This window comes from Salvelinus namaycush, chromosome 12 (genome assembly GCF_016432855.1).
Source record: "Salvelinus namaycush isolate Seneca chromosome 12, SaNama_1.0, whole genome shotgun sequence".
NCBI lineage: Eukaryota > Metazoa > Chordata > Actinopteri > Salmoniformes > Salmonidae > Salvelinus > Salvelinus namaycush.
The window spans coordinates 37,495,486-37,518,251 of record NC_052318.1 but is presented as its reverse complement, the minus strand read 5'-3'; the positions used below and the strand labels follow the sequence as shown (position 1 = coordinate 37,518,251).

General features: G+C 43.9%; 1 protein-coding gene across 1 annotated transcript in view; it reads right to left on the bottom strand.

Moving 5' to 3' along the window:
- LOC120057198 (unconventional myosin-XVIIIa-like) overlaps nucleotides 1-18,431 on the bottom strand; it is a 110,307-nt gene extending 91,876 nt beyond the window's left edge. The window contains exons 1-2 of the mRNA XM_039005682.1: nucleotides 18,363-18,431; nucleotides 8,810-9,945 (exon numbers count right to left, since the gene is read on the bottom strand). Coding sequence (XP_038861610.1) covers nucleotides 8,810-9,820 — 1,011 coding nt within the window. The 5' untranslated portion in view covers nucleotides 9,821-9,945; nucleotides 18,363-18,431. The remainder of the gene's footprint in view (nucleotides 1-8,809; nucleotides 9,946-18,362) is intronic.
- Between the last annotated feature and the right edge of the window lie 4,335 nt (nucleotides 18,432-22,766).

Sequence of the window (22,766 nt, the reverse complement as noted above, 5' to 3'; positions counted from 1 at the left end):
AATCTGCCATTTATTCTATCCCACTCTCTTTTCTTTGTGGGGAGGAAATGTCAAGTATTTCCTGAAGTTGGTGTGCGGGGTTATCAAGGAGAGGTACCTTGAGTTCTCTTGATTTTCTGCCATTATTCTGAGTAATTTATTTTATTCAATTTTCACAAGTATACTATATAATAAACTCAGCAACAACAACAAAAAAGTCCTCACTGTCAACTGCGTTAATTTTCAGCAAACTTAACGCGTGTAAATATTTGTATGAACATAAGATTCAACAGCTGAGACAAACTGAACAAGTTCCAGAGACATGTGACTAACATAAATGGAATAATGTGTCCCTGAACAAAGGGGGGAAAGGGTCAAAATCAAGAGTAACAGTCAGTATCTGGTGTGGCCACGAGATGCATTAAGTACTGCAGTGCATCTCCTCGTGGACTGCACCAGGATTTGCCAGTTCTTGCTGTGAGATGTTACCCCACTCTTCCCCCAAGGCATCTGCAAGTTCCCGGACATTTCTGGGGGGGAATGGCCCTAGCCCTCACCCTCCGATCCAACAGGTCCCAGACGTGCTCAATGGAATTGAGATCCGGGCTCTTCGCTGGCCATGGCAGAACACTGACATTCCTGTCTTGCAGGAAATCACACAGAACGAGCAGTATGGCTGGTGGCATTGTCATGTTGGAAGGTCATGTCAGGATGAGCCTGCAGGAAGGGTATCACATGAGGGAGGAGGATGTCTTTCCTGTAACGCACAGTGTTGAGATTGCCTGCAATGACAACAAGCTCAGTCCGATGATGCTGTGCCACACTGCCCCAGACCATGACGGAACCTCCACCTCAATCCCACTCCAGAGTACAGGCCTCGGTGTAACACTCATTCCTTCGACGATTAACACGAATCCGACCATCACCCCTGGTGAGACAAAACCGCGACTCGTCAGTGAAGAGCACTTTTTGCCAGTCCTGTCTGGTCCAGCGACGGTGAGTTTGTTCACCGTTGTTGCCGGTGATGTGTGGTGAGTACCTGCCTTACAACAGGCCTACAAGCCCTCAGTCCAGCCTCTCTCAGCCTATTGTGGACAGTCTAAGCACTAATGGAGGGATTGTGCGTTCCTTGTGTAACTCGGGCAGTTGTTACCATCCTGTACCTGTCCCGCAGGTGTGATGTTCGAATGTACCGATCCTGTGCAGGTGTTGTTACACGTGGTCTGCCACTACGAGGACGATCAGCTGTCCGTCCTGTCTCCCTGTAGCGCTGTCTTAGGCGTCTCACAGTACAGACATTGCAATTTATTGCCCTGGCCACATCTGCAGTCCTCATGCCTCCTTGCAGCATGCCTAGGCACGTTCACACAGATGAGCAGGGACCCTGGGCATCTTTCTTTTGGTGTTTTTCAGAGTCAGTAGAAAGGTCTCTTTAGTGTCCTAACTTTTCATAACTGTGACCTTAATTGTCTACCGTCTGTAAGCTGTTAGTGTCTTAACGACCGTTACACAGATGCATGTTTATTAATTGTTTATGGTTCATTGAACAAGCATGGGAAACCGTGTTTAAACCTTTTACAGTGAAGATCTGTTTAGTTATTTGGATTTTTACGAATTATCTTTGAAAGACAAGGTCCTGAAAAAAGGATGTTTCTTTTGTTGAATTTATACACAAGTGGTTATTTCAGCAACACCTATTGCTGAGTTGTATGAAATCGAGCACACAGCCATGCAATCTCCATAGACAAACATTGGCAGTAGAATGGTCTTACTGAAGAGCTCAGTGACTTTCAACGTGGCACCGTCATAGAATGCCCTATTACAGGGGCTGAGTCACTGGCTTACTGGTGCTCTCCATGCCGTCCCTGGGAGGTGTTCAGGATGGTAAGTTGGTGGTTGAAGATATCCTGTGTCCTGTGTGAATTTAAGTATGCTCTCTCTAACTCTAATTCTCTCTCTCTTTCTTTCTTTCGGAGGACCTGAGCCCTAGGACCATGCCTCAGGACTACCTGGCCTGATGACTCCTTGCTGTCCCCAGTCCACCTGGCCGTGCTGCTGCTCCAGTTTCAACTGTTCTGCCTGCGGCTATGGAACCCTGACCTGTTCACGGGACGTGCTACCTGTCCCAGACCTGCTGTTTTCAACTCTCTAGAGACAGCAGGAGCGGTAGAGATACTCTGAACGATCGGCTATGAAAAGCCAACTGACATTTACTCCTGAGGTGCTGACCTGTTGCACCCTCTACAACCACTGTGATTATTATTTTTTGACCCTGCTGGTCATCTATGAACATCTTGGCCATGTTCTGTTATAATCTCCACCCGGCACAGCCAGAAGAGGACTGGCCACCCCTCATAGCCTGGTTCCTCTCTAGGTTTCTTCCTAGGTTCTGGCCTTTGTAGGGAGTTTTTCCTAGCCACCGTGCTTCTACACCCGCATTGCTTGTTGTTTGGAGTTTTAGGCTGGGTTTCTGTACAGCTGATATCTTTGAGATATCAGCTGATGTAAGAAGGGCTTTATAAATAAATTTGATTCTGATTTGATGCCACCTTTCCAACAAGTCAGTTAGTCAAATTTCTGCCCTGCTAGAGCTGCCCGAGTCATCTGCAAGTGCTGTTATTGTGAAGTGGAAACATCTAGGAGCAACAACGGCTCAGCCACGAAGTGGTAGGCCATAAAAGCTTACAGAATGGGACCGCCGAGTGCTGAAGCATGTAAAAATGGTCTGTACTCTGTTGCAACACTCACTACCGAGTGCCTCTGGAAGCAACGTCAGCACAAGAACTGTTCGTCCGGAGCTTCATGAAATGGGTTTCCATGCACAATGCCAAGCATCGGCTGGAGTGGTGTAAAGCTCACCGCCATTGGACTCTGGAGCACTGGAAATGTATTATCTAGACTGATGAATCACGCTTCACCATCTGGCAGTCCGACAGACGAATCTGGGTTTGGGGGATGCCAGGAGAATGCTATCTGCCCAAATGCATAGAGCTAACTGTAACGTTTGGTGGAGGAGGAATAATGGTCTGGGGCTGTTTTTCATAGTTCAGGCTAGGCCTCTTAGTTCCAGTGAATGGAACTCTTAATGCTACAGCATACAATGATATTCTAGAAGATTCTGTGCTTGACTGGCCTGAACAAAGCCCTGACCTCAACCCCATCGAACACCTTTGGGATGAATTGGAATGCCGACTGCAAGCCAGGCCTAATCGCCCAACATCAGTGCCAGACCTCACTAATGCTCGTGGCTGAAGGGAAGCAAGTCCCCACAGCAATGTTCCAACGTCTAGTGGCAATCCTTTCCAGAAGAGTGGAGGCTGTTATAGCAGCAAAAGGAGGACTAACTTCATCTTAATGCCTATGATTCTGGAATGAGATGTTCGACAAACAGGTGTCCACTTTCCTTTGGTCATGTAGTGTATGTGTTACATTTTCACTACAAAACAGATCAAAAAGGCAGTTTCAAACCCTAAGCACATTTTCAATTGACTAAGTACAACACAAAAATCATAGTCACATTTTTACCAAACTTAAATCAGTGTTTCATCTACAAATACATGTTTCTCATTGCAATATATGTATAAAGTCATTGTATTTCACAATGCAGTGCTCACAATGTTTTCGATAAGATTCTCTTTTCTTTTCTTTTGTTAACATACATCTGACTGCCTCCTGAGTGGCACTGCGGTATAAGGCACTGCATCACAGTGTTGCAGCGTCACTACAGCCTGGGGTTCGATCCTGTATCACAACCGGCCGTGACCGGGTGTCCAATAGGGCGGCGCACAATTGGCCCAGCGTCGTCCGGGTTAGGCCGGGCTCATCGTGCTCTAGCAACTCCTTGTGGCAGGCCAGGCGCCTGCAGGCTGACTTCGGTCATCAGTTGAACGGTGTTTCCTCCAACACATTGGTGCGGCTGGCTTCTGGGTTAAGCGAGTGGGTATTAAGAAGCACGGTTTGGCGGGTCATGTTTCGGAGGACGCATGACTCGACCTTCGCCTCTCCCAAGCCCGTTGGGGAGTTGCAGCGATTAGACGAGATCGTAAATCATGAAATTGGGGAGAAAAATGGGCAAAAAAAAATTACGAAATAAGAAATAACACTATTTATTTTTTATAAAAAAGAATGTGGCCTTCCCTGGTCAGTATTGATATTTGCTGCCATAGATTTTTATAGACACAGCTATGGACAACTGCTAAAGTGATGCTACAGCGTTAAACATTGCTGCCCTGAATGTAGCTGGAGCTAAACAAAGGAGACCCATTCACAAAAAGAAATGTGAAATCTTAAAGAGATGGGCAGGGCTAAGGCTTAAGAGGGTGTGAACAATGCTGAATGGGCGTACACAAAGAAGAGCTCTCTAGCTAGTGTGAAATTCTCTACAAAATCTTTCAGGTGCTTTTTCTCAAAAGTTGGGTTACAAGTTTATCAACTTTTAAAGTAGCATAACTTCGCCCAACTACAGTGTATGATATATCAGTTTGAACCTCTGTACTTCTTAAAAATGTTTTTTAAAAGTTTGGGAAGAAAAGCCCAGAGACTGTTGGTAGTTCGGTGAGCTTTGGCATGAAACACCTCTAGTTACGTTCACACTCAGTAAAAAATATAACATATATAACAATAGAAAAGGGGCCAAAAATAAAAACAAATATGATGCTAAGTATATTACAATGTTCACAGTGCCTTTATGTGTAAGCCTCTGAGCATCTGGTTGCCAGGTGTGTGGCTCCTGCCTGTCAAGCCTGCGTACTGGTGGTGGCTATGGGAGAGTAACGAGAAACACAACACCTTCACACTGCTTGTTTATGTGCAGTCCAGAGGCACACAAAGTACATTCCCAACCAACCCCATCCATTTAACTAGCGGTGGTGACGTGGTCACACTGGCAATATGGATACATGTATGAACACATACTTTTGAGGAATTGTGAAATCAAATGGACAGTGCCGTATTCTGTGCAGTTCTATTTTAAAATGTAGACTCTAGGTAGACAGCAGTACAGAGCAATGTCCACATTCCTGGGCAATGGAGGAAGAAAGTCAACATTCCACACACCTTGCCAAAAGAGAAGGAAATGGACTTTGATACTATAAATATTCTCAAAATGACATCTAGTGGTACAGCAACCAGAGAAAAGATCCTCTCTTTAGCACTTAGCTAGAGATCCATCTCCCCAATCCATTCTAAACTCTCTGATTAACACAACGTGATTGTAAATTCCCCCTCCAGCTCCTTTAACCATCTGCAGAAAGTCACACATTCCCAGCACAACTCAATACCAACCCACAGCTTGCTGTACAGGACCAAGAGGACAATGGCCACAATACAAGGGTATGAAAAGAGGATATGATCAAGTACAGCACATTATGTAAATCAGAAGACCAGTCCAGACCTGTCTGATGCTGCTCTGCTAAGTCTACTAAACCTGACAACAATACCCCAGTCAGTGGTCTATCTGGAGCCTGAGTCAGTGTGGCATCTGTCTGTAGAGAGCATGGGCCTGCTGGGTGGTTGGGAATAAGCTTCTTAGCTAACATACCCACTGCCCTGACCCAGCAGGGGGTGTGAAAGATAGGGCACACATCTGGGTAGAACCTCAGAATTGCCTTAGTAGTGAACCAGGATACAGACTAATGCATACTCTGTCCAGGGAGGGGCAAAGGCTCGGAATGGACACCCTTCTCACATTTAGTCTGTAGATTTGAGTGATTTTCCCCAGGCTTGTATTCAGACTCTTGCTGAAGCCCTGTGTGCAGCAGGCATTGGGCACCAGAATAACAAACCCTCTGGTGACTGACATGGATACGTACCACCAGTCTAATAAAAAATAAAAAGGAGCTGTGATCTTCACTTCCTCTTCACACGAGGAAGCAAAAAACCTCCCGTTCCATTTTAGACCATGTATTATGAGTCAGCAGGATCCTTGAATTAGTGATGATGTCCCTGTATCTCTACACAACAAATGGACCTGATTAGGACCTAATCATGAGTAATAAAAAGTGGATAGTAAAATGTTGGGGAATCTTGTCATATACAGTAACTGTTGGAGAGGAGGAAAAGAGTAGGAATGACAGGAGCCCTACTCTGGTAGCATACCAGAGAGATAACAGTAGAAAGACCTGCTACACAGGAACATGGGGCAAGTGTGTGGGGTTTAAAAGGTTAGAAGAGGGAGGGGCAGGACAGAGCTTTTAGCCACACTTTCAACTGCCACACTGACTCCCTATATGAACAGAGCATAGAGTATTGACCAAAAGTCCATCAAATCCTTATAAAAACCATAACAATATGCTTCTCTTGTAACTACTGCAGTGCAACTTGAACCAAAAACTCATGCCATGAGATTGTAGACAACTGCAAACCGGGCCTTCGCTTGTTATTGCAACAACATATGGCCATGGGGCTGTTGTAATCTTTGTGCTATTGTCCTACAACCCCCCCCCCCCCCCCCCCCCCCCAGCTCGCCTTTGTTTGGAGTCAAAGGGGGAGGTAGGAAGGGGAGTATGGGATTACATAAACCAGACACACACAGGACAGCGTCATCATGCCTCTCCACTGAAGGCAGCTCCTCACTTTAATTCACATTTATTTAACCAGGTAGGCAGTTGAGAACAAGTTCTCATTTACAACTGCAACTTGGCCAGGATAAAGCAAAGCAGTGCGACAAAAAACAACACAGAGTTACACATGGGATAAACAAACGTACAGTCAATAACACAATAGAAAAATATGTATACAGTGTGTGCAAATGAAGTAAGGAGGTAAGGCAATAAATAGGCCATAGTGGCAAAGTAATTACAATTTAGCAATTAACACTGGAGTGATAGATGTGCAGATGAGGATGTGCAAGTAGAAATACTGGTGTGCAAAAGCGGTGTGCAAAAGCGGGACAAAAGCGTACAAAAACGGGATGATTTAGGTAGTTGGTTGGATGGGCTATTTACAGATGGGCTGTGTACAGCTGCAGCGATCAGTAAGTTGCTCTGACAGCTGATGCTTAAAGTTAGTGAGGGAGATATGTCTCCAACTTCAGTGATTTTTGCAATTCGTTCCAGTCATTGGCAGCAGAGAACTGGAAGGAAAGGCGCCAAAGGAGGTGTTGGCTTTTGGGATGACCAGTGAAATATACCTGCTGGAGTGCGTGCTACGGGTGGGTGTTGCTATGGTGACCAGTGAGCTGAGATAAGGCGGAGCTTTACCTAGCATAGACTTATAGATGACCTGGGGGCAGTGGGTTTGGCGACGAATATGTAGCGAGGGCCAGCCAACGAGCGCATACAGGTCGCAGTGGTGGGTAGTATATGGGGCTTTGGTAAAAAAACAAAAAAAGATGTCACTGTGATAGACACCCGGCATACAGAGAGAAACGTGTCCCCCTCTCTGTGAGGTGACTGTGGAACAACGTACAGTGACTTCAGAAATGATTCACACCACTTGACTTTTTCCACATTTTGTTGTGTTACAGCCTGAATTTAACATGTATCACATTGACACTGATCTACACACAATACCTCATGTCAAAGTGGAATTCTGCTTGTAGAATTTTATTTTAATTTATAAAAAATGTAAAGCTGAAATGTCTTGAGTCAATAAGTATTCAACCCCTTTGTTATGGCAAGCCTAAATAAGTTCAGGAGTAAAAATGTGCTTAACAAATCGCATAATTCAACCACAAAAACCAGGGAGGTTTTTCAATGCCTTGCAAAGAAGGGCACCGATTGGTAGATGTGTGAACAGACGCTGAATATCCCTTTGAGCATGGCGAAATTATTCATTACACTTTGGATGGTGTATCAAAACACCCAGTTACTACAAAGATACAGCCGTCCTTCATAACTCAGTTGCCGGAGAGGAAGGAAACTGCTCAGAGATTAAAACAGTTACAGAGTTTAATGGTTGTGATATGCGAAAAATGAGGATGGATCAACAACATTGTAATTCCTCGACAATACTAACCCAAATGACAGAGTCAATAGAAGGAAGCCTGTACAGAATAAAAATATTCTAAAATATGCATCCTGTTTGCAACAAGGCACTTAAGTAATACTGAAAATATTGTACAATCCAGGTATGCAAAGCTCTTAGAGACTTACCCCAAAAGACTGTAATCGCCACCAAGGGGGCTTCTACAAAGTAGGACTCAGGGGTGTGAATACTTATGTAAATGACACATGTGCATTTCATTTCAATACATTTGCAAAATTTCTAAAAACATGTTTTCACTTTGTCATTATGGGGTAGTGTGTGTAAATGGATGAGAACAAAAAATGTGGAATAAGTCAAGGGGATGAATCATTTCCGAAGGCACTGCAGTACTGTGCTTACTGGTTTCCTAACTGAGAGGCAGGCATCCCTGCTGATGAATGCCAAACATGAGAAAACCCACTCAGTATGGGGCAGTACAGCCATGCTTCACATTCCCAGGTGAGACAAGTGTGGAAGGTAAACACTACTTCTCTTAATGATGACGAAATACTTCAACAGTATTTAGTCATCAACTGGATATACAGGTCCAGAAACAGAGTCAACTCTTCCTGACACACACAGTTCAGTTCAATGGAAGGTAGTGATTGAGTTTGATAGATTGCTAAAAAATTGTGTTTAGAAACTTAAAATGATAAAAGCAGCACAGAGCATGTGCAGTGAAAGATAATAAGATACCCACACTTCCTCATTAGGAACTGGCCTTTTCCAACAGGCCCTTCACAAATTCTCTCAAGTACAGACTCACAGTCATCAGCATTCAGCAGAGTCCACTGATATGTGGAATCTATTACTGGCAGCACCTTGGTTGAAAAGGTTAAAAAGGCAAGATAAATTAAGTACTTACATCGTAGGCCTCCCTGCGCAGCCCCTCACTGCTCCTCAGCCAGCAGCGGCTCAGCTCACTCAGCTCCACGATGGGCTGAACCTTTAACCGCACAGAGTCCCCAGACTGACGGATCTTCTCCACGATCTCGTCCCGGCTCTTATTCTCCACGTTGTGCCCGTTGATCTCCACTAACCTGTCTCCAGGCACCAGACCCAGCGCCAGGTCCTTGGTCCCGGCTCCAGGCTCAGCAAAGTGGACCACCCTCCGGTAGACCCCACCGTCAGACCTCCGGTCCAACATGGTGGTGCGGCGCAAGGAGAAACCAAAGTCTCCTGTGTTGCGGCGCTGCAGCTCCAGTTCCCTGGGCTCAGGCATAGGTGGAGCCATGACGCCAGGCAGTCGCAGGTCTGCAGGGAAGGTCTTCTCCACCACTTCTGGGATGTGAACCCTCTTCCCAGCCCTGCTGTGGACCTGGGGATGCTGCTGGGAAGCCTGTCTGTGGTAGGTGTCAAACACCTTGTTCTCTAACTGGGGAGACGGTTGAGTTGAGCTTGGTGTGGAAGCCTCAGAGGCACTCTCCTCTTTGCTCATCTGGGAGAAGGGCTTCATGATCTGGCCCACCTGGGAGTTCTGCTTGGCCAGACCACCGAACTTGGCCGCCCGCTCCTTCACAGAGATGCGATGGGGATCCTGTCCCCCCTCCCCCTTGATGTCATCACTGGAGCTGGCTGCACTCACCTGGCCCAGGTCCAGGACCATGCTGCCACGGTTACTGAAGCGATCAGCATCTAGATCAGTAAGGCTGAGCTCTGTGTTGCTAGCCACCTTGATAGGGATGGGGCTGGAGATCTCCAGCTTGACCTTGGAGTCCCTCTTAGAGCCTCCTCGGTGGAGATTGAAGAAGCCCCGCCTCTGGCTCATCTCGTCCAGACTCGTCAGCTCTGCCTGGGACATCCTCTCCTTTTTGTCCTTCCTGTCTTTTTTCTCCTTCTTCCTCTCATCCTTGTCTTTCTTAATCAGATGGAACATATTTGGCTCCAAATAGCAACCCCCTCAAGGTTGGTTTGTGTCAGTTTACACCAGGGGAGGTTCCATACACAAGTGAAGTATCAGTTCACGCTTTTGACCCAGGTCATGGAAACATCTGGGTGACACTTTGAAATGTAATCAGAGGGGCCATGAGGAGAGAAGAGACAGTCAAGTAAGTATTTGGCCAGGCCATAATCCAACAATCATCCAATACAATGGCAATGAGATATCCTTACAGATCATACCCATGGCTAGAGACGATGACTCATGACAGAGAGAGTGTTTGTTACCCGGGAATGTCTAGGCTCATTTAAAGTAGCTGTCCAGTGTTTCCAGATTTCTATGAAATATGACCTATAATTACAATACGAGTGAAATAGTTATTTCCAATTTCTTTATTAAGAATGTTAAAGGCCTAGTGAAGACAAAATCACGATTGTCATGTGTTTTATATACAATATATCCACACTATGAGGTTGGAATGTTACAGTGAACATGTGAAAATGATGATCAGGCCCTTTTAGTGTAAGAGCTGTTTGAAAAGACCACATGACATTTCCGCCAGTTTTTGTAGGATGCGATTTTGGTCTACAAGATGACATCATGTAAATCTAAATTGTAATCTAAGTAATCCCCATAAGTATTTTTATTTTGCATAACAGGGCTATAAACAATAACTAGTAATGCTGCATACACCAATGTAAAAATCTTTCTTGTAAAAATGTGTATAAATTGCTGAGGTGTAGTCACTTTTGAGGACATAAGCTACACAGTACAAATATGATGCAAATATTTTATATGTATTTCCTATTGAACAAAACTGTAATGAATAAGGCTTGAAATGACTTAAGCTTTCTAAATATAATCAAATTATAAAATGGCTAAGTATAAGATTTCACCTTTCTTATAACTGTAAAATACATATTTGCAAATTTTCTAAAGGTCTCTCTTGATCAAAATGTCTGCCCCCACTGTTGTGAACGTCACACCGAGCTCTGGCTTGGCTTCCTGAACTTGTTAGGAACTCTCCTTTTATCTCATATTAATCTTGTCTGTCTATGACAAACAGAAAGTGTTTTTGGTTTAAAATCTATGAATTATTTTAGATTACTTTGATCAAGTTGGCTATAAAATCGACCTGCTAGTGATGAAACCTGCTGTGCTACCATGTAAGGATTGCAGACATGTGCTTTGTCAGTCGCTGTGAAGTAGGGTTCAGCCAGGAGTTAACCTCTTAAATGTAATGGCAAAATGTAGATTTCCACCTAAATAGACATACCCAAAAATAACTGCTATTCATGTGTAATTACATGATTCTGACATGCCAAAACTTGGAAAGACATCTGGGAGATGAGGAAATGATCAGAAGATAGGAGTTACATAGTTCAGAATACACAAGATCAAGTATACATAAAACATATATAAAAATGTCTTATCAAACAAACTTGGTTACACAATTGTCCTTTATTAAAGAAGGTGCAAAAATAGAAATAAGCTGAACTATTTACAAAATGGCATTTGTTTTACATCCCAGGTGTAAATTATTAGATTTCACTTTCACCATTCTTGTGCATGTCGTGGTAGTCTTTGAAGCAGTCCCTCTCTGCCAGGAAACAAAAAGCAAACTGGCATTTCGCACAGAAGATCTGGCATTTCCCCCTTTTTCCCCCCTGTGTTTTGTTCAATGCTTGCAGTTCTTCCTTTTGTCTTTTGGCATGTGTGTTGGATAGTGGCGCTCACCTTGAGTGGGGGGTCTTGTGATGGTTGTGAGGTTGCTTTGGGCCTCAAATTCAGCCATTTCCAACACCAGCTGCTCTCAGAAGGCCAACTGGGAGAGAGGGGTTTGACTTTTTGCTTTGGCCATCTGCTTGTAGAGAATGAAAGCATTTACTGTAGCAATGTCCACAAAGTGGTCAAAAAAAGTCTTACCACTTCCTGGTCTTGTGGAGGACCTGGTAGTAGCCTATCAGAGAATCAGATAGGTCGACACCCCCAATGATGGCATTGTAGTCCTTCACAGAAATGGGGACATTCTTCCTCACCCATGCCCCATTGGCATTTTTCACCCTCCTTGAGACATGGTTGTTATTGAATACCTTATGCTGTGTGGTGAGCATGGTTACTCTTCTAGTGTCCTTCCATTTCACAAAAAGCAGCTTGTTAGTCCTGATCCGACGTAGGGTCCCCCTCTCCACTGTCTTTGTCATGTCGTTTACCTTGGTCTTGGGGGAAAAGATTCTGTTCGGACGAATGGTGCCACAAGCTCTTATTTTCTTGTTCAGGAGGTCTATGAAAAGCATGGGACTAGTATACAAATTATCCACAAAGAGCTTGTACCCACTGCCAAGTAAGGGGAAGTCCATCAGCTGCATGACAGAGTCATAACTAAGGCCCTTCCCTGTGGGTGTGATCGCCTTGCCTTCATAAATGAAAAAGTTCCATGTGTAGGCAGAGGCTGAATCGGCTAGCACAAAGAGCTTGTAGCCCCATTTGGTTGACGTATTTGTCATATATTGCTTCAAGCCAATTGGAACCTTTGAGGCAACCATGCGCTCATCTATAGATAGATTTTGAGCAGGCTGGAAGTAAGTTTTGCATGCCTCCACCATGTCATGATAAAGGGGCTTGACTCTTGCAAGACGATCATACCCTGCAGCCCCCTTCTTCTGGACATTCCCTGATCCTTTTGTGGGTCACTCATGTGAAGAGTACGGTTGATGGTCAAGAATCGGTTTTCACTTATGATGGAGGTGGGGAACTCGAACCGATAGAGTGGGGACTCCAGTTGTCAACTAGTCTTGATACATTTACCAGTCCCATGTAAATCCCCAAGGAAATGTAGTTGAGCATGTCACCCATGGTGACAGGTTTCCAGGACATCTTCCTTCCCCCTGCTACTTCATGGCCCCATACTTGTTGTTATTACTAATTAGCATCCCCAGTGCAGAGGTGGTAAAGTAGAGCTGAAACATCTGTAAGGGGTGTATGTTTCATCACTAACCATCTGTGGGCCTTCTGTTCATTTAAACCTAAATTGTTCTGGCTCCTCATCTTCAATGCCACCTGTCCTTAGTTTCATCTTTTTTTAGATTGAGTATTTATTGGGTCATTATGTATGTTTGTAATAGTGTGTTATATGTGGAAATGTGTTCGTATTATAAATTGTATTTTAAATGTTTAAGGACTCTTGGAAGATTAGTCCAAATGGGGACTAAAAGAGATCCAAATCAAATCAAATCCCTCTGTTGTGCTGCTTCCACTGCCTCTCCCTCTTCTCTGTTGAGGCCTAGATCTCCACCCAGCCAACCGCAGCTCCAGATGAACTTGCAGGGAGGGGAGTGGTGCCAAGGCCTGCAGTGGGGATGGTTGAAGAGGAAAGGGGTCTTCGCGGATGTAGAACCATCAGACGGGGTGATTGAAACTGCAGTGGGGGGTGAAGACCTTGACCCAGGGGGGGCCTAAACGTTATCTGACAGTGACACAAAGAGGGTCTGAAGAACACACACAATGCAAACAGTAACACTTTGGAGACCAATGCAAAGGTGAGAACCACAAATAAACAATGGCCATGAGAGTTTAGTAGTCTCTCCAAAGTTACAAGGATGAAACTTAGAACATCAAACAGTGAACTAATATGAAACATAGACAATAACTACTATGGAATTATATAACATTGAAATTGCTTGTTACATAGGCCTATGTAAACTAAATTCAAAGCACAAAAAGTAGACAACTTATAAAAAATGAAATACATATAGTAAATTAGCTATACAAAGTCATGAAAATAATTTGCTTACAGATCTAAAAGTGGATCCTTCTAGAAAGCAAGTCCATAACCTCGTTGTTGTCCAAATCACTCCCCTGATCCGAGTCCAGACAGTATTTTATTCAAAGCTTCTATGTCGGTATATTTATTCATAGCTACCTTCTTTTTATCTTCCTATTCAATATTCTTAGTTTTTACCTTTTTATTCCCCCGTGAGAAGCCATCTTTTATGCTAAAGTGATGAAATTAAAGCGATGAAATCTGTTTACAATGTAATGTAGTGTGCTCGGTGCGTCTCATCTCTGAGCCAGGTAGCAATAGTTTGCATTACGCATAAAAGGTTCTAGGCCTTGCTTTTTCCCACCCAGGTCAACTGTATATCCCTGGAAAGCTTTTCTCATTCGCTACAAGACTGTCAAGGTGCCATAGTAGCCAATCCCCTGTGTAATGGATGCCTACAGATGTGCAGATGTGCCTACAGGTGGACATTCGATGTTGCAATTAAGTCATACATCATCAGATAACATTGTCAATATGCTATATTTGTTTCTACCAACCTAAGGATTAATTTCATACCCCCATGTAGCTATAGCTCAAACACAGACCAAATTGAAGCTTACCTTGTAAGATGTTTACTGTTTGGTGAAAACGTGTAAAATAAACATTTTGACTCTCGGGGCTGGTGATCAATAACGGTAGGTCACAGGCAGACAAATAAGATATCCTCATGATCTGTGGAGTCCCGGCTTTCAGTGTGTATGACCGTATTCCGTGTTTATTTTGTTTATGCTCACAACACTAACCGGAATGTAGGTCGCAGCCCACTTTAAATGAGGTCATCGGCTCGGCCTTCCCTTAGAAATTAGTATGCCCATATATGATAGTAAGTCACAAAGATTTGAAGGTACAGATCAATAGGCAAGATACTTAGCTTTCCGCAGACACCCTGCTTTTGCAGATAGGGGCTACCGTTCTCATACTAGACTAAATTGAATAGGGTCCCCAAATATGGGGGCTTTACATTTAAGAGGTTAATGGACAGTCAGAAGAGAGAATGAAATTGTAGGAGAGACACCCAGCTTCAAGTGGTGTCAGAGTACATGTCATACTTCAGTCAGAAAAAAATATACCAGACAGACAGACAATGAGCAGAGAGGAAGAGGCTAAGCGAAAGAAAGGACCAAAAGGTTCATGGCTAGAATGAATCCAGCTTTTGTGAATTTATCATCAGATTTTACTTTTCGTAGCAGGTTAGGATAATTAACAAAGCAGGTTAGAATAATTAGGTTAATGTTAGGAAAAGGTTCAGGGTTAGCTAAAACGCAAACAATAAAATTAACTTTTGACATTATTTTGATACAAGCTGGATCCCTTCTAGCCATGAGAGGCCCAACTCTGCCCAAAAATCGGTCTTCTATAGCAGGTGGCATTGTTAGGTTTCTTTCGGTACCCAAGTGAGGAGTTTTTGTATGGAGGTCAATGAGAGTCAAATTTGGTCAACAAAAAATCTAAATGTCTTATTTGCTACGTGAGGTTTATTTGACTGAATAGAAGTTTCATAAGGCTAAGGTTGTTACAAGTGTACTGATATAAGTAGCACACGTGACATCCCGGCAACTTTGTGAAAAACACTTCATATATGAGTTGTCTCGAGAGGGCGATGCATATTCATGACACGAGGCTAGTAGTATAGCATCTCCCTCTCCATTGAATACAGAGAGTTGACGTCCACAGCCCTCATTGAATTTAAAATGTTAAAATAATGAGATGTATCCACCAATCCAAATAGAGTAATAGGCAGGAGCTTGACAGCCCACAGTGCTGCTATGAGAACAACAACTCCCATGGTTAGGGAGGAGAGACAAGTATCTTGTCAGTATATCCATAATCGTTGAAATGAGCCAGATGTTTCACCGGATGTATAAATCTGAAGCATCCGGTTGGCATTTCCACACAGCACCAATTATGGTGATGAGAGGAAGCCCAGTGGCCGGCAGTGGGAGAAGATGGAGCGAGATGGATTTTGGTCGACTTTCTGCTCATTTTCTCATCGATTGAACATTTGATCTCAATACAGTTCTGTTCCCAAAACTACTATCTGTTACGAACAGAGTGGACTAAGTTTTGTACACTTTACGCTTTCCCCCCAAAAAAATGTAAACGGTGCTGTTTAGAAGTGCAAGGGCTAATTGAGTTATTGCACACACGCACTTCACAGACTATGTGTTCCCTAATGGAAATAGATGCTTGAACACGCTAATAGGCTCTCGTTAGCTCGTGCTTGGCTCTGCCCACCTCCTTGATTGTTCTGCCCGATATGATTAATTTGCTCCCATTGGAAACAACAGGTTGTGGTCTATCTTGGATTAGTGGTAAAAATCTTTGGATATACATCTGTATCCGTGGGAACCATAACTACCGCTCAATGCAAGCAAATGTGATCTACGGTGTCCACAGATCAATTTATAAGCAAAAATGTCAGTCGGAACCGGTACCAGAATCACCCAGGTCCCCTAAACAAGGGACTTAATATTTAAGTGGCTTAATAGGCCAATAATAAAAGAGAGTTCCAAACCTCTTTTCCAATAACAGATCATTTTTGCAGTTACTTTCAATTTAAAGATACAGTATATTATGCTGGAATATAGAAAAGTACTCTCATGAACATGCAAGTAACATTTTTAAAGACCCAATGCAGCTGTTTTAAAACTAATATCAAATCATTTCTCAGTAACAATTTAGTGCCTAACTAATATATTTTCACTCAAATTGGCAAAAATTGCTTTTTAGCAAAAAAACTCTTTCTCAGGCAATAATTTTGCTAGGACAGTCTGGGAGTGGTCTGCGTGGGGAGGAGAAACCTGAAAACAAGCTGTTTATTGGCAGAGGGGGTTGGTTGAAACTCTTTCTTTTTGGTCTACTAACCAATTTACCGCATGGTGATGTCACCCTGGAAAGCCAAAACTCCACCCATGCACAACCTGCTGATTAGAAGGTCCTGTGTAGATTCTATTTTCAACCAGCAACTATCAGGAAATAACACTAATCAATTTTTTTTCGTCAGCTGTTGTACAATATGATACAAAACATAGGAAAACAGAATTTTGACTGGACTTGGCCTTTAAACTGTCAGGGGTCAGCTTTACACAGCAATGCATTTCAATGTGTCAATTAACTTAAATCACCAAGGGCTAGGTAGAAGCAACCAGACACCATTGTCGTAGTGAAGGTATCAGATGTGTTGGAGGCTGCCTTTCATTAAATAACAATGTTGCTTCTTTTCTGTCAGTAAACTGTTTAAAACCACTACACTTACAAGTGATGTTCCACAATTTCAGGCAGATTACTGTGGGGTTTCCAAAAGAAGTTGGTATGCTGATATGACTTTTGTAAGTTTCCATTGACGTGACACAAGTAATGTTCTTTCCAAGTTGTAAGTGGGAGGGATAGGGCAAAAGAGAGTGTGTCCTGTTGCCCCTTCATTGAAACCTAATGTGCCCGAAGAAAAAGGAACCAAGGTTTCCTAAGTAGACTCCCTTTACACCAACCGGTACAGTCCCAGTCCTGAGGGGCCAAAGAGTGTTCTGGCTTTTATCTAATCTTAATCAATTATAGTCGCAAAACAACTGGGAACTCAGATATCTCCGACTTCCGACTGTGAAAATAATTTTGAACGGTCATCCAACTCGGGCATCTTTCTAAAGCTCTGACTTTCCGACCTGAAAGATCACAGATGTCATGATTTGACCTTCCTTTATACAGAGTTCCCATTTGTCTTGAAAGCATCATATATTGGATCATGTATGGATCTTCATCTTCCAATCAAGTTGCTGAATCAGAAGCCATTCACTTCCTGACCACCTCACTCCACCCTAACCACGCCCTGCAGCTGAAAGCTGTCAGTGAATTACAGTGGTGACAGCGTTATCTCTACTATTGCAACACATTGATAAACCACACTTGACAAAAATAAATAAGACACAGCCATTCTCCAATTTACATGGACATATCAATAAAGTTACACAAACTAGGCTACTGACCCTCCCCATGCGTCTCGTGCCGCACAGCACTGCTATGAGAAGCAGTCATGCATGGACAAATTTGACCACTATCTAAAAACAAAAGGATAGCCTATAAACGGAATATGAACAGTAGCATATAATATGTGCGATATGATTGCCTATAGCCTATGCGATCCATATATCTGGTGGGAATTACAAACACATTAACATAAATGTAACCACCCAGAGTAAAAAACTGGTTGAATCAATGTTATTTCCACGTAATTTCAACCCCCCAAAAATCTGTGATGTTGAATCAACGCGAAAAACTGATTGGATTTGCAAAAAGTCAACGAAAGGGCATTTCGTTTTTTTTTACCTAACTTTTAACCTACATCCAATGACATGGTGACACGTTTTGTTGATATCACGTTGAATTCATGTTAAATTGAGAACTCAACCAATTGTAAATCAAATTTAGACGTTGAACGGACGTCTGTGTCATTGGGCTGTTCGGTTACACCTGCAACAACATATTCCTGACAGAATGTATACATTGTTGCTGAATTATTGCCTACTCGTATCCAACACTGTGGAGAGGTTATTGTCGCTGTAGTCACAGCTTGGTCATAATGCGCTTCCTTTAAGCTGCTTTGCCCTCATTCTTTATCACACTGGTGGCTTCACATGACCAACAGTTTAATCGAGAGGAGAAAGATGTAGCATACACACCGTGGTCTAATTAAAAAATAAAAACGAATATTAGGTTACTCACCGCTCAGTGATGTGCTGGTTTAGTGTTGGTGAGCAGTCCGATGAAGGGTTGAGTAAGATTGTAAGTAGCTTCAGCAGTTTTATTGCAGTCTGCCGTTGCAGGGCAGTCCAGTCTATTAAGGCATGACTTACAGTCAGCTGGTTTGCAGTGACCCCTACTGGCTTGTTTGGGGACATTAGACTATAGGGACAGAGGGATCATATGGAGGACCAAACCTGCCATAATTAGAATAAAATGAATAAATAAATAAATGCACACATAAATAGATAAATATTATGAATAAATAAATAAATGCACATATAAATAGATAGATAAATAAATGAATGAATTAATGATTGCACATATAAATAGATAAATAAATGAATGAATGATTGCACATATAAATAGATAGATGAATGACTGATTGCACATATAAATAGATAAATGAATGAATGAATGAATGAATGATTGCACACATAAATAAATAATTATTTAAATAATTCATCCCATTTTCTTTCATTTTATTCATTTATATTATTTCATTTATTTATGTATTTCTTCCTCCAATATGACAATGGGGGGGTGTCAAGCAAACATATGTGGTTGGTATCTGAAACAACTTTGGATGATCAATGCCAAGGCACATTGATCAATTGCATTTGCCTGGGCTGCATTCAAAATGACAGAACATGTTCAAAGTTTAAAGGCCATGTTCCACAATAGCACTCCCCAAACAATAATATGTAGCGCATATAGCTATGTATCAATATGATATGTAACTTTTTTGAGGGGAAATTGGAGGTAAAATCTATTATATGCTGCTGTGCTGCACGTGCACCATTAAAACACAAAGAAACATGCTTGACATAGAAACAGATTAACAGTTTTGGAACACTGAGCCATTGACTCCCTGCCTGCACTGAGGTGGCTGTGTTACGGGTGGGTTGCTTTTGACAATAAGGCATCGGACTACAGCCATATAGTTTTGAACCTAGAAGAAGACCAAGAGACAAGAAGGAGTCAACCGAGATGGGCGAGAGGAATGTCCAGTTGTCCAGAAAAGCATGGTAAGGTCACGTTACTGAGTATCAAGCTAGCTATCTTGGCTACAACTGATAAAGTAGAGTTGGCTAGCTAGCTGCTTTTTACAGCCAGACTCTCAGTTTTACACTTAGGTAGCTAGCTAGATAATTAACTCAATTGCAATTATCATAAACCATTATTATCTAGCTAGCTACGGTACCTAAATATCTGTCAGATGTAAAGCAAGCAGGATTGTGGCATGTCAGAAGCAATACATGTTGGCTAGCTCACGTTAACTAGATCAATCAATCAATCAAATGTATTTGTAAAGCACTTTTTACATCAGCCGATGTCACAAAGTGCTATACAGAAACCCAACCTAAAACCCCAAACAGCAAGCAATGCAGATGTAGAAGCACGTGGCTAGGAAAAACTCCCTAGAAAGGCAGGAACCTAGGAAGAAACCTAGAGAGGAACCAGGCTCTGAGGGGTGGCCAGTCCTCTTCTGGCTGTGCCAGGTGGAGATTAAAAGAGTACACGGCCATTAAGGCCAGATTGTTCTTCAAGATGTTCAAATGTTCATAGATAACCAGAAGGGTCAAATAATAATAATCACAGTGGTTGTAGAGGGTGCAACAGGTCAGCACCTCAGGAGTAAATGTCAGTTGGCTTTTCATAGCCGAGCATTCAGAGTTCGAGACAGCAGGTGTGGTAGAGAGAGAGAGTCGAAAACAGCAGGTCCGGGACAAGGTAGCACGTCCGGTGAACAGGTCAGGGTTCCATAGCCGGAGGCAGGACAATTGAAACTGGAGCAGCAGAACAACCCGACTGGGGACAGATCACTTTTTAAACAATAGTGGATACTTAATTAATAAGCTAGCAGCTAGCTAACTATAGTCAAATAAAGAGGAGCGTGTTTTCATGATGGAATAAATAACCAATGTTCGCCTTAGCAATTGTTACTGAGATGAGACGTGGTGCCATAATATAAATAATATCTTAGCTAGTTGTAAATTCACATGTATGCAATGTAATTTGCTGATAACTACTTTTTTGAGCCAAAGCGTACTTACTATGCCTGTGATACGTGGTTGTGTGCACTAACTGTAAGTCACTCTGGATAAGAGTAAATTTGTCATAGCCATTATCACAAAATAGCTTGGATACTTTTAATCAGATCTATTGCTGTCATTTAAAGACATAAATGTGAAATAGGCAAACTGATACTTGAATCATAAATACAGGTACCATTTTCTTTTGTTAATCTCTGCAGGTTTGTCATCTGATTTCTTGGAGCCTGGTGGAGATGGATGCAACCATACTACAAGGCAGGACATTTCTCTGCATCTAGGTTGAGCCGTGCTACCAGCAGGAACATGGTGCACTCTGTCAGTAAGTCATGTTTGTCACTAACTTCTAACTTGGTATCTTATACACAAAGACAACACTTAGAACTTATGATTCAAAAGGTGTAAAGTAAATGCAAGTCTCATGTCCAGGGTGAATACATTTTTATTCATGTATATCAGACATCACACAAGTGTGTCAACTAAATATATATACCAGACTATCACGTTTCAGGTAAGACCCAGATGCAGACAGTGTCGAAGTGACAAAAGTGTATTACTAGTACAGGGGCAGGCAAAACAACAGGTCAAGGGCGGGCAGAGGTCAGTAATCCAGACAGGGTGCAAATGGTCCAGAATGGCAGGCAGTCTCAGGGTCAGAGCAGGCAGGGGTCAACAATCCAGTGTGTTGTGGCAAGGTACCGAATGTTAGGCAGGCTCAGGGTCAGGGCAGGCAGAATACCCTCCCCCCACCCCAGCCCTGGTGTCCTACCTGGTCGCATACCTGGTTGACCGGGGTGCCGGCGTTGGACATCTGCGACGCCTGGGTCCAGGATGTCCCTAGAGGGAAGGGCCGACCGGGCTCTCTTCCAGGTATGACGACAGTGACAGACAAACATCTGGGCCGAAGGTATGCCAACCTCTTCCTCCTGCTCAGGGAAGAGCGGGGACTGATACCCCAGGAAACACTCAAAGGGCGATAGACCAATGGCAGAGCAAGGAAGGGTGTTACGGGCGTATTCGACCCACACTAGTTGCTGGCTCCAGGTGGTGGGGTTGGCGGAGACCAGGCAGCGCAGAGTTGTCTGCAGGTTTTGGTTGGCTCGCTCCGACTGGCCGTTGGACTGGGGGTGGAACACGGAGGCTGGCCGATGACCCAATGAGTGTGCAGAATGTTTTCCAGAACCAGGACGAGAACTGAGGACCCCGGTCGGAGACAGTGTACACTGGCAGTCCATGGATCCAGAAGACGTGCTGCACCATGACCTGGGCCATCAGGGATATGTGACCCCAGGGACGGTGAGGGACAGACAGAGGTTGAAGGAGGCCAGCCGGAGCTTGCAGAGGAGTCTTGTTCTGTGCACAGATCCGGTGACAAACGCGGAGATGTCAGGAACCATGGTAGGCCACCAAAAGTGTTGTCGCACAAAGGCCAGGGTCCGCTGGGAGCACGGGTGGCAGGCAAGCCTGGAGGAGTGTGCCCACTCAAGGACCGAGGAGCGGACCGCGTCAGGAATGAACATCCGGTTATCTGGGCCCCCCCCGGCTGGGAACGCTGCGCCTCACGAACTTGCTTCCCTATTCCCCAGCTGAGTGCCGTCACCAGGCATGAGGTGGGAAGGATGGACTCGGGTTCCGGGGTTGAAGCAGTGGGGCTATAGCGGCGTGACAACGCATCCGGCTTGACATTCTTGGATCCTGGCCGGTATGAGAGAGAGAAGTTGAACCGGGTGAACAGCAGGCCCCACCTAGCTTGCCTGGAATTGAGGCGCTTGGCGGTGCGGAGATATTCCAGGTTCTTGTGGTCAGTCCACACAATGAACGGATGTTCTGCCCCCTGCAGCCAGTGCCTCCAATCCTCCAGCATCATCTTCACCGCGAGAAGGTCACGATTCCCCACATTGTAGTTCCTCTCCGTGGCGTTGAGGCGGTGGGAGAAGAAGGAGCAGGGATGTAAATTGAGGTCAAGGGCAGAACGCTGGGACAGGACAGCCCCCACTCCGACATCCGAAGCATCGGCCTCCACCACGAACTGGCGGGACGGGTCAGGATGAACCAAGATGGGAGCTGTGGTGAAGCGGGGTTTGAGATCCCGGAACGCCCGGTCAACAGCTGGGGACCACGTGAACAGAGGCTTGGGAGAGGTGAGTGCAGACAGTGGGGAAGCCAGGGTGCTGTAACCTCGGATAAAGTGGCGATAAAAGTTGGAGAATCCCAGGAAACGTTGCAGCTGCACCCTGGACGTAGGCTGGGGCAAATAAACCACCGCTCTCACCTTTCCGGGATCCATCTGTACAATCCCTGCAGCGATGATGTAACCCAGAAAGGGGATGGT